This window comes from Phacochoerus africanus, chromosome 5 (genome assembly GCF_016906955.1).
Source record: "Phacochoerus africanus isolate WHEZ1 chromosome 5, ROS_Pafr_v1, whole genome shotgun sequence".
NCBI classification, from domain to species: Eukaryota; Metazoa; Chordata; class Mammalia; order Artiodactyla; family Suidae; genus Phacochoerus; species Phacochoerus africanus.
Genome location: NC_062548.1, coordinates 96,542,569 through 96,557,316, shown reverse-complemented (window position 1 = coordinate 96,557,316; position 14,748 = coordinate 96,542,569). Strand labels below are relative to the sequence as shown.

The 14,748-nt window shown below is 36.5% G+C and overlaps 1 protein-coding gene across 2 annotated transcripts in view; it reads left to right on the top strand.

The window, feature by feature from the left end:
* GTF2A1L (general transcription factor IIA subunit 1 like) overlaps nt 1-14,748 on the top strand; it is a 58,788-nt gene extending 44,040 nt beyond the window's left edge. For both annotated transcript variants that reach the window (XM_047782118.1, XM_047782119.1), the window contains 3 exons: nt 3,197-3,457; nt 4,987-5,076; nt 14,542-14,748. In XM_047782118.1, coding sequence (XP_047638074.1) covers nt 3,197-3,457; nt 4,987-5,076; nt 14,542-14,649 — 459 coding nt within the window. In that variant the 3' untranslated portion in view covers nt 14,650-14,748. The remainder of the gene's footprint in view (nt 1-3,196; nt 3,458-4,986; nt 5,077-14,541) is intronic.

Genomic DNA, 14,748 nt, shown 5'->3' with positions numbered 1-14,748 from the left:
TGGTTATGATATGTAATCCTTTTAATATGCTGTTGAATTCTATTAGTATTTTTTTGAGGATTTTTGAGGATTGGTGTTAATTCTTCTTTGAATGTTTGGTAAAATTCTCTAGTTCTTTTTTTTTTTTTTTCTTTCTTTTTAAGGCCACATCCACGGCATATGGAGGCTAGGGGTCCAATTGGAGCTGTAGCTACCGGCCTACACCACAGCCACAGCAATGCAGGATCTGAGCTGCTTCTTCGACCTACACTGCAGCTCACCGCAACGAGAGAGGCCAGGGATCGAACCTGCAACCTCATGGTTCCTAGTTGGATTTGTTTCCACTGTGCCATGATGGGAACTCTGAATTATCTAGTTCCACCAAACATCTAGACTGAATGCCCCTTTGGTCTTGGGCATTTCTTTGTTGAGAGGATTTGATGACTAATTCAATCTCATTACTGGTTATGGGCTTAGTAATAATATTTTCTCTTTCTTCATGATACAATCTTGATAGACTGTGGGTTTTTTTTTTTTAGGAATTTGTTCATTTCATCTAGGTTTTCCAATTTGTTAGCATACAGTTACTCATAGTATTCTTTTATAATTCCTTTTATTTCTGTAAAATCTGTAGTAAAGTTTCTTTCTTTCTTCTTTCCTTCCTTCCTCCCTTCCTTCCTTTTTGTTTTCTCCCTTTTTGTTGCATATATTCAGGAGCTCTGATGTTTGGTGTGTATATGTTTGTAATTATTATAGCTTCTTGGTGAATTAATTCTTTTATCATTATAGAATGTTTTTCTTTGTTCTGTGTAATGCTGTTTTACGTAATAGTAGTGTTTGTCTGATAGTAGCATAGCTATCCCAACTCCTTTGGCTACTATTTGTATGGAATGTCTCTTTTCATTGTTTTACTTTCAACCTATGTGTGTCCTTAAATCCAAGGTGAGCCTCTTGTAGACAGCATATAGTTGGAAACTTGTTTTTATCCATTCTGCCAATCTGTCTCTTTTGATTGGAGAGTTTAATCCATTTATACTTAAAGTAAATACTGATGGGGAGGACTTACTCTTGCCATTTAGCTTTTTTCTTCATTTCTTCCCTTACCACATTCTTTTGTGCATAGTTGATATTTTTGTAATGACGCATTTTGATTCCTTTCTCACTTCCTTTTGTGTGTACTCTATAGATATTTTCTTTGTGTTTATGATGGAGATTACTTATAGCATCTTAAGTCATAATAATCTAATTTGAAGTGATAACAGTTCAAACTTTAATTTCATATAAAAAACTCTACTCCTTTTCAGCTCCACCCTTCCCCACTTTATATTATTGATGTCCCAAGTTACATCTTTATATATTATGTATTCCTTAATATAAATTTATATTTATAATTTTATGCTTTTGATTCTTACATCTCATAGAGGAATAAAAAGTAGATAAACTAAAATTATGATAATACTGGTTTTTATATTTGTCATTGCATTTACCCTTATCAGAGAACTTATTTTTGTGTGGCTTCAGGTTACTGTCTGACTTCCTTCATGTCAATTTAAAGGACTCTTTAGTATTTATTGTAGGTAGATCTAGTGGTAATAAACTTCTTGAACTTTTATCTGGAAATGCCTTATTTACAAGACAGTTTCCCAGATAAAGAATTCTCAGTTCAGTCTTTTCTCTCAACACTTTAAATACAGATCATACCACTGGCTTTTGGCTTTCAAAGTTTCTGGTGAGAAATCTGCTTGTTATCTCACTGAAGATCCCTTGTATGTGATGAGTTGCTTTTCTCTTGCTGCTTTAAATAGTAATGTTTTAAAATTTCAGTTTCTAATTATTTATTGTTACTATATAGCCATGTAATTTTTGCAAATTGACTTAAATCAGTCTGTTTATGAAACCCCCAAATTTGTATGTTCAAATCCTAACCCCCAAAGGTGGTGGTAATTAGGAGGTGGGGCCTTTGGGAGGTGATTAGGTCATGAGGGTGGAGCTTTCATTAATGGGATTAGCTGCCTTAAAAGAGACCCCATAGGGCTCCCTAGTGCCTTTACCATATTGAAGACAGTGAAAAGTCATCATCTGTGAAGCAGAAAGTGGGCTCTCACCAGATAATGAATCTACTGGCGTCTTGATTTTGGACTTCCCAGCCTCTACAACTTTGAAAAATAATTTTTTATTGTTAATAAGCCACTTAGCCTATGGTATTTTGTTATAGCAGCTCAAATGATATAAAACCCTTTCATTTTCCTTTTAATATCCTTGGGATCTATGGTGACATCCCTTCCTTAATTACTAATACTGTTAACTATAAGTGCCAATTGGGTTCAGTTGGTTGAGTGTATTATTCAGGTCTTCTATATTCTTACAGAATTTCAGTTTACTTTTTGTATTGATTACTGAGAGAGGAATGTTGAATTGTCCAATTATAATTGTGGATTTGTCTATTTCTCTTTTCAGTTCTGTCTGTTAAGATTTGTATTTGTCTTTTTGTGTTTGGTTTGTTTATTTATTTATTCATTCATTTATTTATTTATTTTTTCTTTTTCTAGGGCTGCTTCCTGTGGCATATGGAGGTTCCCAGGCTAGGGGTCTAATCGGAGCTGTAGCCACCAGCCTACGCCAGAGCCACAGCAGCATGGGATCCGAGCCGCGTCTGCAATCTACACCACAGCTCACAGCAACGCTGGATCCTTAACCCACTGAGCGAGGCCAGGGATTGAACCCGCAACCTCATGGTTCCTAGTCGGATTCATTAACCACTGAGCCATGAGGGGAACTCCGAGTGTTTGGTTTATTCTAGTTAGTACAGTGCTTTATGTTTTTTACTTATCCATTGAGCATGATATCACTTGTCCTTTCTACTTGATTGAATTATTGTTTAAATTAAAATTGTTAAAATGTAATATAATAGGTGTTATATAAATTTAAAGTAGTATATATAAGAACTGGTTAATATTATATGAAAGCAATCAACTCATTTTCTGTCTGTGTATGACTATAAGTGGGTTTACTTTATTTACAACTTAAAAGTCATTCCCATATTACCTAGAAATGCTAGAAGAGTTCTAAAATTTAAAATCAGGAATCATAAAGGAAAGAAATATGTTTTAAGTGGCCACTTTTGAAATGTTTAAGTAATTTTGTATTATGCATCTTTGGTGTTTTATACACATTGTTTGACCTAAAAAACTTTTATTATATTTCTTTCTTTTTTTAGGATTCTAACTCTCAGATTGATTTAAGCATTCAGGTAACTGATAATGATATTAATGAGATAATTCAGATAGATGGAACCGGAGATACATCTTCCACTGATGAAATAGGAAGTACAAGAGATGTGGATGAGAATGAATTTCTAGGGATTATTGATGCAGGAGACCTGAAGGTACTTGAAGAAGAAGCTGGCAGTATATCAAATGAAGATTCAACTGCCAACAGTAGTGATAATGAAGACCCCCAAATAGACCTTGTGGAAGAGGTGAGAATAACTTTTGAGTTGAAACTTTTTAAAATCTGTAACACTTGTACTTTAGTATACTTTGGAACCAAGAAAAATAATAATTAAGATTAATCTTGTCTTTAGTCTTTAAAGTGAGACTTGTTTGTATACTAGAATTTAAACTTTAAATCTTGGAGTTCCCATTGTGGCGCAGCAGAAACGAGTCCAACTAGGAACCATGAGGTTGTGGATTCGATCCCTGGCCTCGCTCAGTGGGTTAAGGATCTGGCGTTGCCCTGAGCTGTGGTGTAGGTTGCAGACGTGGCTTGGATCTGGTGTTGCTGTGGCTGTGATATAGGCCAACGGCTACAGCTCTGATTAGACCCCCAGCCTGGGAACCTCCATATGCCACAGGTGTGGCCCTAACAAGGACAAAAAGATAAAAAAAAAAAAAAAGCAAACAAACAAAAACTTTAAATCTTAAACTGTAATTTAAATCAGTATTAAGTAGTTAGGAATCCGCTGCTATATTTGTTGGTCTTAACTAGAGATAGTGGGAAGCTTAAGGGTTAAGAGTGGAGGTAGAGAAGGCAGTCAGGGTAGAGCATATTGTATTTTCTCTGATCCTAATAAACGCAGTAAACCTTTGTGGAATGTGACTAAGAAGCATGTAGGGAGTTCCCATTGTGGCTCAGCAGTAACGAGCCCAACTAGTATCCATGAGTATGTGGGTTTGATCCCTGGCCTCACTCAGTGGGTTAAGGATCCAACATTGCTGTGAGCTGTGGTGTAGGTTGCAGACTCCCTCCTTTCGGTGGCTTGGGTCCCTCCTTGTGGTGGCTGTAGTGTAGGTCGGCAGCTGCAACTCGAATTCAACCTCTAGCCTGGGAACTTCCATATGCTACAGTTGCGGCCCTAAAAAGCAAAAAAAAAAAAAAATCATGTAAGCAATATTAATTATTGTTTATGGTGGTGTTACATATATGGTTGGTACCATACTAAATCTTATCTGCCTTACATTTTTTTTATTTTTTAAACTTTTAAATTTTTTTTTTGTCTTTTTGCTATTTCTTGGGCCGCCCCTGCGGCATATGGAGGTTCCCAGGTTAGGGGTCGAATCGGAGCCATAGCCACCGGCCTACGCCAGAGCCACAGCAACGTGGGATCCAAGCCGCATATGCAACCTACACCACAGCTCACACAACGCCGGATCGTTAACCCACTGAGCAAGGGCAGGGACCGAACCCGCAACCTCATGGTTCCTAGTCGGATTCGTTAACCAATGCGCCACGATGGGAACTCCTACATTTTTTTTAACACTATTACTGCCCTATGGGTCTCATCACTGTCCTTATTTTGCAAATGAGGAAACTGAGATATGAGGATTTCTAGTAACTTGCCTAAAGTCTTGTGGTTATTGAGTGGCTGTACTGGGATTCAAACTCATGTTGTTTGACTTTTAAGTACAATACTATTCTGTGTACTTGGAGAGACAGAATTTGGCCCTCTATCTGTAAAAAATTCAGAGCATCATGCAATTCCTTAATGTGACTATCTTTTATCTTTAGGACCCTTTAGATTCTGGAGATGATGTTAGTGAGCAGGATGTGCCAGACCTGTTTGACACGGATAATGTAATTGTCTGTCAGTATGACAAGGTACTGTTTTCACCTTTTAGACTTGGGGTTTATTAATTGCACTATAGTAGAAAGATACGGAAAATAATGGGAAATACGATTATGAGTTATTTAGTTAAATTCATCTCAAAGTAATTAATGTTGTAAATTTTTGGGGTGTATTTTGGGTCTAACATTGTGCAGTGTGGTCTCAGTGATACCTAAAACATGGTAGTCCTTATCTTAAGGAGGTTACCGTCTTAATGAAGCAAGATGTTTCTGTATAGAATAATGGAATGGCATAAAATAAGATGGTAGGTAAATCAAAAGCTAAAATATGTGACAGGTAAATCAAATACTGAAATTCAGGGCATATAAATTAAATGCTGAGATGAGTAGCATGTAAATCAAATGCTAAGATATGTGGCACAGACAGTAAGTCCTAAAAGTGGCTAGGAAATGCAGGAAATCAATTGTAGTTGGAGTTCTCACAAATCTATCATGGGTGATGTGAGGCTTTGAAATAGGTCTTGAATGATTTGTAGCACATAGATAAGTGTGGAGAGTAGGCATTCAGAGTAGAATAGCTTGATAAAAGGCAGAGAAATGAACCCATGTAGAAAGTATAAGGGACAGTGAAGCTCTGCCTTGAATGAAGTGTTTTCTTTTGATTGTATTAGGAAATGAGGCTGGGTTGGGACAGAGGTGGGAGCAGATTAGAAAATCCAGAATCCTGGAAGGAGAAATTCTTACTTGACTTGATGATGGACATTAGCCTTCTGAGGATGACATAGAGACAGTTGTAATTGGGTTTAAGAACTGGCATTGTTTGCTAATTTGGAAGAGCCAGATAAGAAGAAGAACAGAGAGAAGAAGAACAGAGATTGCGGGTAAAGTAACAGAGCCCAGACCAACAATGGCAGCATAGAACAGGGAAGAGTTAGGGATTATGATGGAAAAATCATTGGGACTTGGTGGTTAGTTGGACATTAGAAAGTGATTGGTAAGGAGGAGTTGAAGGTGTCTCTCAGGTTTGACGCCTAGAAATTAAGTTAGTAGCAATTAAACTTTAGTAACTAAAATGTAATACTGCTTTAAAAATTTTTTTAAATACTATAACTGCGATTATATAGTAAACTGGTCGGTTTTTTGTCCCTCATTCATATTTACATTTTTAAGCATTTTAAATATATAATTCACATACTATACAAAACAAGTTGAATTATACACTTTATTTTTTAATTTTTTTATCATAGTTGATTTACAGTATTCTGTCAGTTTATGCTGTACAGACAAATGGCCCAGTTATACATATCTATACATTATTTTTTTCATATTATCCTGCATCATATTCCATCACAAATGATCAGATATAGTTCCTTGGGCAGTACAGCAGAATCTCATTGCAAGGTGTACATTTAAAATATTGTACAACTCAATGTTTTTTTTGGTATATTTATGGATATGCGCAACCATTAACATCATCAATTTTGGAAAATTTTCATCGCCTCAGAAAAAAAGCCCATACCCTTTAGTACCCATCCCCACATTGCTCCATTTCCTCCCATCCCCAGTAGGAAGGAACCACTAATACACTTTCTGTCATTTTATATTTCCCTATTTCAGAGATTTATATGAAAGAAATCAGGTAATATGTGGTCTTTTATGACTTCTTTTTAACTTCAGTGTTTCAAGATTCATCCATATCATAGCTTATAACACTTCTTTTATTCCTTTTTTGTTGATGAATACTACTAGTCCATTGAATGGATATAACATTTTTTGTGTATTCATTCATGTGTTGAGGGATATTTGAGTTATTTCCACCTTTGGCTGTGATGAATAATGCTGCTGTAAATATTCCTGTACATGTTTTTTGTGAAATGTTATTTTCATTTCTTTAGGTATGTACCTAGGAGTGGTGTTTCTGTGTCATATGATAATAAGACAGACTACCACGCTATTTTCCAAAGTGGCTGCACCATTTTTTATTCCCATCAGTGGTGTATAAGGATTTAGATTGCTTCACATTCTCACTAACATGTGTTATGACTTTTTTTTTTCGGTCGTTCATCCTTTTAGGGCTGCACCCCTGGCATATGGAGGTTCCCAGGCTAGGGGTCTAATTGGAGCTGTTGCGGCCAGCCTATGCCAGAGCCACATCAATGCTAGATCCGAGCAATGTCTGTGACCTACACCACAGCTCACTGCAACACTGCATCCTTAACCCACTGAGTGAGGCCAGTGATCAAACCAGCAACCTCATGGTTCCTAGTCGGATTCGTTTCTGCTGCGCCACGACGTGAACTCCATAACTTTTTGATTCTAGCCATCTTAGTGGGTGTGAGGTGGTATCTCATGGTTTTGATTTGCATTTCCCTGATGACTAGTGAATATTTATATTCTTGACTTTTTTTCAGTAACAATTTCTATATACTTGAGGGGACAATGGATAGTATTTTGAATTGCTGTAAAAATAAATTCTCTTCTCTAAAAATAAGATTGTTTTCTCTCTATAATGTTTTTTATAGATAGAAAATGACAATTTAGATGCTGATGAACATAAGCATAAGAAGGAATAGGTAATAGAAAAGGGATTGGTCTTAGTTTAAAACTTATTTTGGTTCCTTATAAACAGTGTATTAGCTTCTGTAAACAGTGTGTTGCACTATAAGGCACTAAATTGCATAGAGTCACAAAGAATTTTTCTAGACCGTTATGGATATAGTAGCCTTTGTTGTACTCCATTGTGGGAAGTAGCTTGTAATTAATACATAGTGCTTTATATTTTTCAAAGTATTTTCTCATATGTTGTCTTTTGCTTCTTACAACAGCATGTGGTGTAGATAGAAAGAGTGATATTATATAGTGTTAACAAATCTAGTTCTTTGAGGGCACTCTAATTAGTGAATATTTTAAAAACAGTGCTAAACATTTTAATGGAAACCCAGACACTGGAGAATCACTGAAAAGTTTTTGAAAGGAGTAATGAAGTCAGAAGATAGCTAGCAAAGAGACTATATCTATGATTAAAGTGGGGGGTAGGGGGACCACTGTTACAGTGCATTTTTATGAGAATTAACTTCCTAGTAGGGGTACTAGTTGACTTGTTTCAAGAAGTATTAAATATAATTAGACTCAAGTAAATTGGCAAACATCAGTAGTAGTCTTGTAAGAGCTTTACTATTTAGTGCGTTGTGAAGGCTAGTAGCATTAGTTCCCCTGGAGAGTATTCAAAATGAGGAATTTTGACTCTTACCCCAGAGTCCTGGTGTGCATTTTTTTCCGGTTTCACTTAAAAAAAATTTTTTTTAAATTACAGTTGATTTACAGTGTTCTGGCAATTTCTGCTGTACAGCAGAGTGACCCAGTTATACATATATACACATTCTTTTTCTCACGTTGTCCTCCATCATGTTCCATCGCAAGTGATTGGATATAGTTCCCTGTGCTATACAGCAGGACCTCATTGCTTATCCACTCCAAATGCAATAGTTTGCATCTACTAACCCCAAATTCCAGTCCATCCCACTCCCTCCCCCCTTGGCAACCACAAGTCTGTTCTCTAAGTCCATGAGTTTGTTTCTTTTCTGTAGATTGGTTCATTTGTGCTATATATTATATTTCAGATATGCGATATCATATGGTATTTGTCCTTGCCTTTCTGACTTACTTCTCTTAGTATGACAGTCTCTAGTTCCATTCAAGTTGGTGCAGATGGCATTATTTGGTTCTTTTTAATGGCTGATTAGTATTCCATTGTGTATATGTACCACAGCTTCTTAATCCATTCACCTGTTGATGGACATTTAGGTTGTTTCCATGTCTTGGCTATTGTGAATAGTGCTGCAATGAATGTATGGGTACATGCGTCTTTTTCAAGGAAAGTTTTGTTTGGATATATGCCCAGGAGTGGGATTGCTGGATCATATAGGAGTTCTATATTTAGTTTTCTGAGGTACCTCATACTGTTTTCCATAGTGGTTGTACCAATTTACATTTCTATCAACAGCGTAGGAGGGTTCTCTTTTCTCTACACCCTCTCCAGCATTTGTTATTTGTAGACTTACTAATGGTGGCCATTCTGACCAGTGTGAAGTGGTATCTCATTGTAGTTTGGATTTGCATTTCTCTAATAATTAGTGATGTTGAGCATTGAGCAATGCTGGTTGGCCATCCATATGTTTTCTTTGGCAAAATGTCTATTTAGGTCTTTGGCCCATTTTTCGAATTTTTTTTTTTTCACCTGAGTTATATGAGTTGTTTGTATATTTTGGAGATTAAGCCGTTGTCAGTTGCATCATTTGCAACTATTTTCTCCCATTCTGTAGATTGTCAGTATGTGCATTTTAATAGGACTCCTAGGTGATTTGCATGGTCATTAAACTTTGAGAAGAACTAGGGTTTTTTGTTTTGTTTTTTGTTCATTTTTTAGTATAGTTAATATATTTAGGGTCTCTTTATTTAAGTAAAGCCTAAAAAGGCAGCATAGACAACATTGTATTTTGCACCTGTCTTTTAAGGAGATTGACAATATATCTTGGAGAGCTTTGTGCTAATATTTTTATAATTGTATAATATTTCATTGTGGAATTACTAAAATTTACTTAACCAGTCCCCTGGTGATGAATATTTGAGTTATTTTTCAGTTATTTCTGCTGAATGACCATGTACACAAAACATTTCATATGTGTACAATTTTATTTGTTAAATCAATCTCCAGAAGTGGGATTACTGGGTCAAAGGGAAAATGTATTTGGTTAGATATTGTCAAAATGCTCTCTAGGGGATATTCCAGTTTGTATTCCTATTACAATGTTTGAGAGTACTTCTTTTCCTGCAGCCTTGCCAGGGGAATGTAATAAAACATTTGGATTCTTTGCTGTTATGAAAGACGAAAAATGGTACCTTGGTGAAATTTTAAATTTTCGTGTGTTTATGAGCCATTTGTATTTACCTTTATGTGAAATTCTTGTTCATAACTTTTGTCTATGTTTTAAAAAATTAGCTTGCTGGTCAATTTATTCATTTCTGGGAGCTCTGTATTATTTTGGGGAGATTAGCCCTTGGTATGTGCAGAAATACTTTTTCCTCAGTTGTTTGCTTTCAGTGCCTTTTCTTTCATACTGAATTTTTCAGCCTTTATTTTTATGGCTTCTGAATTTTGAATCATAAATAGAAAGTTCTTTCTTACCTTGGGATTTTAAAGGGATTCATGCATGTTGTCTTCTGGTATTTTTTTGGTTTCTTTTAAAAAATATAAGTGCTAATTGATTGGGAGTATTTATCTTGGTATAGAATGTGACATATGGTTCTAACTTTTTTCCCCAAGTGGCAGCAGTTTTCCTAACATTGCTTATTGGAAAGTCTGTTTTGTCTCCACTGTTAGGAGAATGATTCCTTCATTATTGACTAAATTTCTATATTTTGAGTATACCTCTTGACTTTCTGTTTTGTTCCATTGGTTTGTCCATTAGCCTGTGCTGCATTGATTTAATTATTGAGGTTTTTAATATCTGGGAGGGTACTACTTCTTCACCGTATTCTTTTCCAGACTTTTCCTGGATATTCTTGTTTATTTCTCTGTATTGACTTAAGAATAAGCTTGTCTGGTTCAAAACAAACCCTGCTGATGTTTTTATTGAAAGCACATTAAATTAATAAAATTTGGTGTTTTAATGATGTTAAGGAGGAACAGGTTGCAATTTTGAATGTCATGTCCAGGAGAGGTCTTACTGAGAGCATGATAGGATAAAAATCTAAAGGGAGTAGGAGAATGAACCATGAGGATATTTGGATGTAATTATATCAGACCAGGGAACAATAAATATCTATGTCCTAAGGTAGAAGAGTACCTGAGTGTTCAGGGAACAATGAGACCAGAGCAGTATGTGAGGGGAAGAGTAGGATCTTATAGTCCATTTTGAGGACATTATTTTTGAATGGGGAGTCATTGGAGAGTTTTGAGCATAGAAATGATATGTGGCTTGTATTTTTAACAGGGCCACTCTGGCTACCCTGGTTAGAGTAGATAAAGTGGGATATGGGTGAAAATAGGGAATTAATCATGGGACATATTAATCTAAATGAGAGAGGACGGTGGCTTAGACAAAGGTAACTGTAGTAGTGGAAGTGGTAGAAGTGGTTGGAATATGAATTTGCTTTGTAGGTAGAACTAATATTTACTGAGGGATCTGGGTATGTGGCATGAGTAGGAGGTGTAAGGATTGTCTATAAGATTTTTGACCTGAATGAGAATGAGTGGCCGTTCCCCACTGAGATGGGGAAGACTGGGAGGTTTGGGAGAGAGTATATCAATGTCCTCATTTTAAACTTGTTTGGAGTGTTTACTGGACATTCAGGGAGAGGTTCTGAAGCAATTGAATGAGAATCTTGAGTTGAAGGGAGAGGTGTGAGGTAGATACATTTTGGGGAGTTAGATCAGATTACCAGGAGAGTGACTATAAGCAGAAAGAAGAGTCCTGGTACCAAAACAAACAAACAAACAAACAAACAAACAAACAAACAGAAAACAGTCCTGTTACACTGTAAAACTGAGAGGTGAGAAAGAAGGAGGAATCAGTAAAGAAAGCTAAGGTGTGTCTAAAGAGTCATATGGAAAGCCAGGAATGTTCTAGAAGCCAACTGAGGAAACTATTTCAAAGAGGATAGGGCATTGAATGATGCCAGTAGAGAGTTCCTGTTGTGGCTCAGCAGGTTAAGAATCCTACTAGTATCCATGAGGATGTGGGTTTGATCCCTGGCCTCACTCATTGGATTAGGGACCTGGCATTGCCACAAGCTGTGGTGTAGGTTGCAGATGTGGCATAGGCCCACAGCTGCAGCTCCGATTTGACCCCTAGCCTGGGAGCTTCCATATACCACAGGTGTGGCCCTAAAAAGAAAAAAAGAAAAGGAAAAAAAAGTGGGGGGGCGGGGAAGAACAGTGTCAGTAGATCAAGTATTTTAAAATTTATTCTAGCTATGTTATCCCTTTTGTTACTGTGTGTAATTGGGCTCTTCCTTTACATCTTTTAGCTATTGCTTGTATATGTGAAGGCTGTGAATTTCTGTGTATTAAATTTTACATTAGTACTGAAATCTTTTTTTTTTTTTTGTCTTTTCTTTTTCTAGGGCCACACCTGCGGCATATGGAGGTTCCCAGGCTAGGGGTCTAATCAGAGCTGTTGCTGCGGGCCACGGCCAGAGCCACAGCAATGCCAGATCTGAGCTGCATCTGTGACCTACACCACAGCTCACTGCAACACTGGATCCTTAAACCACTGAGCGAGGCCAGGGATTGAGCCCAAAACCTCATGGTTCCTAGTTGGATTTGTTTCTGCTGCGCCACAACAGAAGCTCCCTGAATTCTTACTTAGTCATTGTAAATTGATTATCTTATGTTTTTAGACATCCAGTCATTGTATCAGCAAATTTATTTCATTTTTTCTAATTTTTATATCTCTAGTTCTTTCCTCTTGTCGGATTATGTTGGCTAGTACCATTGTACTTGCCTTTTGTCTAATTGTATTGGGTAGTACCTCTGGAGTGGAAAGTTGGATAATAGTGGGTGGTATTGTCTATGTACTGACTTAAGTGGGAACACTTTCAGGATTTTTCCCACTAAACACTAAGTCGTGGCTTTTGGGTTGAGGTAGGTGTGTGTGTGTGTGTGTGTGTGTGTGTGTTTGTGTTTGTAGGACATAATCTTTCTTATTTTGAGTTAAAAAAATTTAAAATGCATGAATTTTATGAAAAAGCTTTTTCAACATCATTGGAGGTGATTATGAGATTTGTTTCCTTATGTCTGGTAATATAGTTTTTATAATAATAAATTCCTGATATTGAACTATTGTTGCATTTCTAGAATAAAGTGGTCACTTGATAAAGCTACTGGGGTGAATTTGTTGCTGCTGTTATTCTTCTCCTAATTCTGGTCAGATTTTATCATCTGTGTTGACTTAAGGATTCTGTTGTCACTGTTATGTTCCTGAAGACTTAAAATAAGTACAAGTGAGGAATTCCTGCACTCAGTGGCTTAAGAATCTGACTGCAGCGGTTTGGGTTGCTGCAGAGGTGCGGGTTTGATCCCTAGCCTGGTGCAGTGGGTTAAAGGATCTGGTGTTATTGTAGCTGTGGCTTGGATTCAATCCTAGGCCCTGGGAACTTCCATAAGCTATGGGTGTGGCCATTAAAAAAAAAGATAAGTGCAAGTGAAAATTTGGGAGTTGACTCAGAGAAGAAATTTTTCGTCATTATGACTTTTTCCCCCACACAAGTAGGGGGTTTGTCCTTTGTATTTTCTTAAACATCATAAAATGCATCTGTGTACTAGCCATAGGCTAGTACTTGATTTGACTCTCTATTTGAATATTTGCAGTCAATAACTAGGTTTAATTTTTACTCTTGTTTCAGATCATACGTTTTTAAATAGTCACTTTTGGTTTACCCGGAATTCACATTGATTGTATTATTTCTTACCTCTTAAGTTAGTAGAATTTTCTAGTTTTTGATTTTGTGTGTATCAGGCTGATTGATTGAATCCCAAGAACAGCCAGTAGAATCTGATAGATTATAAACTGTGTTTTCTGACCTTGCTCAGTGTATGACTGTGACTTTAATCTTCGAAATGAAACATCACTTTTTTTTCTTCATTCCTAATAATATTAACTACATCCTCTCTGTTTATTCCTTTGCAGACGTACTGAACTCTTTGCTCTTCTTGAGCAATCCAGGCCCCTCCTCAGGACTTCTGTGCCCTTGGCCTGGAATGTTCTCTAGTCAGTATCTTCTTTCCAAGTCTTTGCTCAAATGTTCCCTCACAAGTCAGGCCCACCCTGACTCTTCTATTTAAAATTGTAACCTCACCTCTGTGTTTGTGATATTCCTTTTCCTGATATATTTTTTCATAACGCTTAACCACCTTTTTTTTTTTTTTTTGTATTTTTAGGGCCGTACCCATGGCATATGTAAATTCCAAGGCTAGGGGTTGAATTGGAACTGTAGCTCAGGGTAACAGTGGATCCTTAACACTCTGAGCGAGGCCAGGGATTGAACCTGCATCCTTGTGGATACTAGTTGGGTTCGTTACCCTGAAACTACAATGGAAACTCCCACTTACCACCTTTTAATATTCTATATAGTTTATGTATTTATTATGTTCATTTCTTCCATCCTTACTGAAATATAAACTCTTCAAAGACAGAAATTGTTTTTTTGCTCTAAAAAAGTGTGTGTATATATATATATATATATATATATATATATATATATATATATATACATTTTCCTTTTTAAAAAACCAGTACATCTCCAGTGCCTAAGATAATAGTAGACACATAGGAACTCAACTATTTGCTGAATCAGTGAATAAACTGTTTTGAGGAGGTCTTATTTTTAAAGAAGTCCCAACTTAGGGAAAGAATAGTCCCATGGGCTATGCAAAGAAATATAAATGATCTTTTAACTTCTAAATTTAATTAATTTAGACTATTTTTCTCCCTCCAGATTCATCGAAGCAAGAACAAATGGAAATTCTATTTGAAAGATGGTGTTATGTGTTTTGGAGGGAAAGACTATGTATTTGCAAAAGCCATTGGTGATGCAGAGTGGTAAAACTTACGAGGTCAAGACATCATAAACATCAGTGGGACTATATCACATACTGTTTACTCTATGGAATTTAATAAAATTTAATTCAGATGCAGATACAAA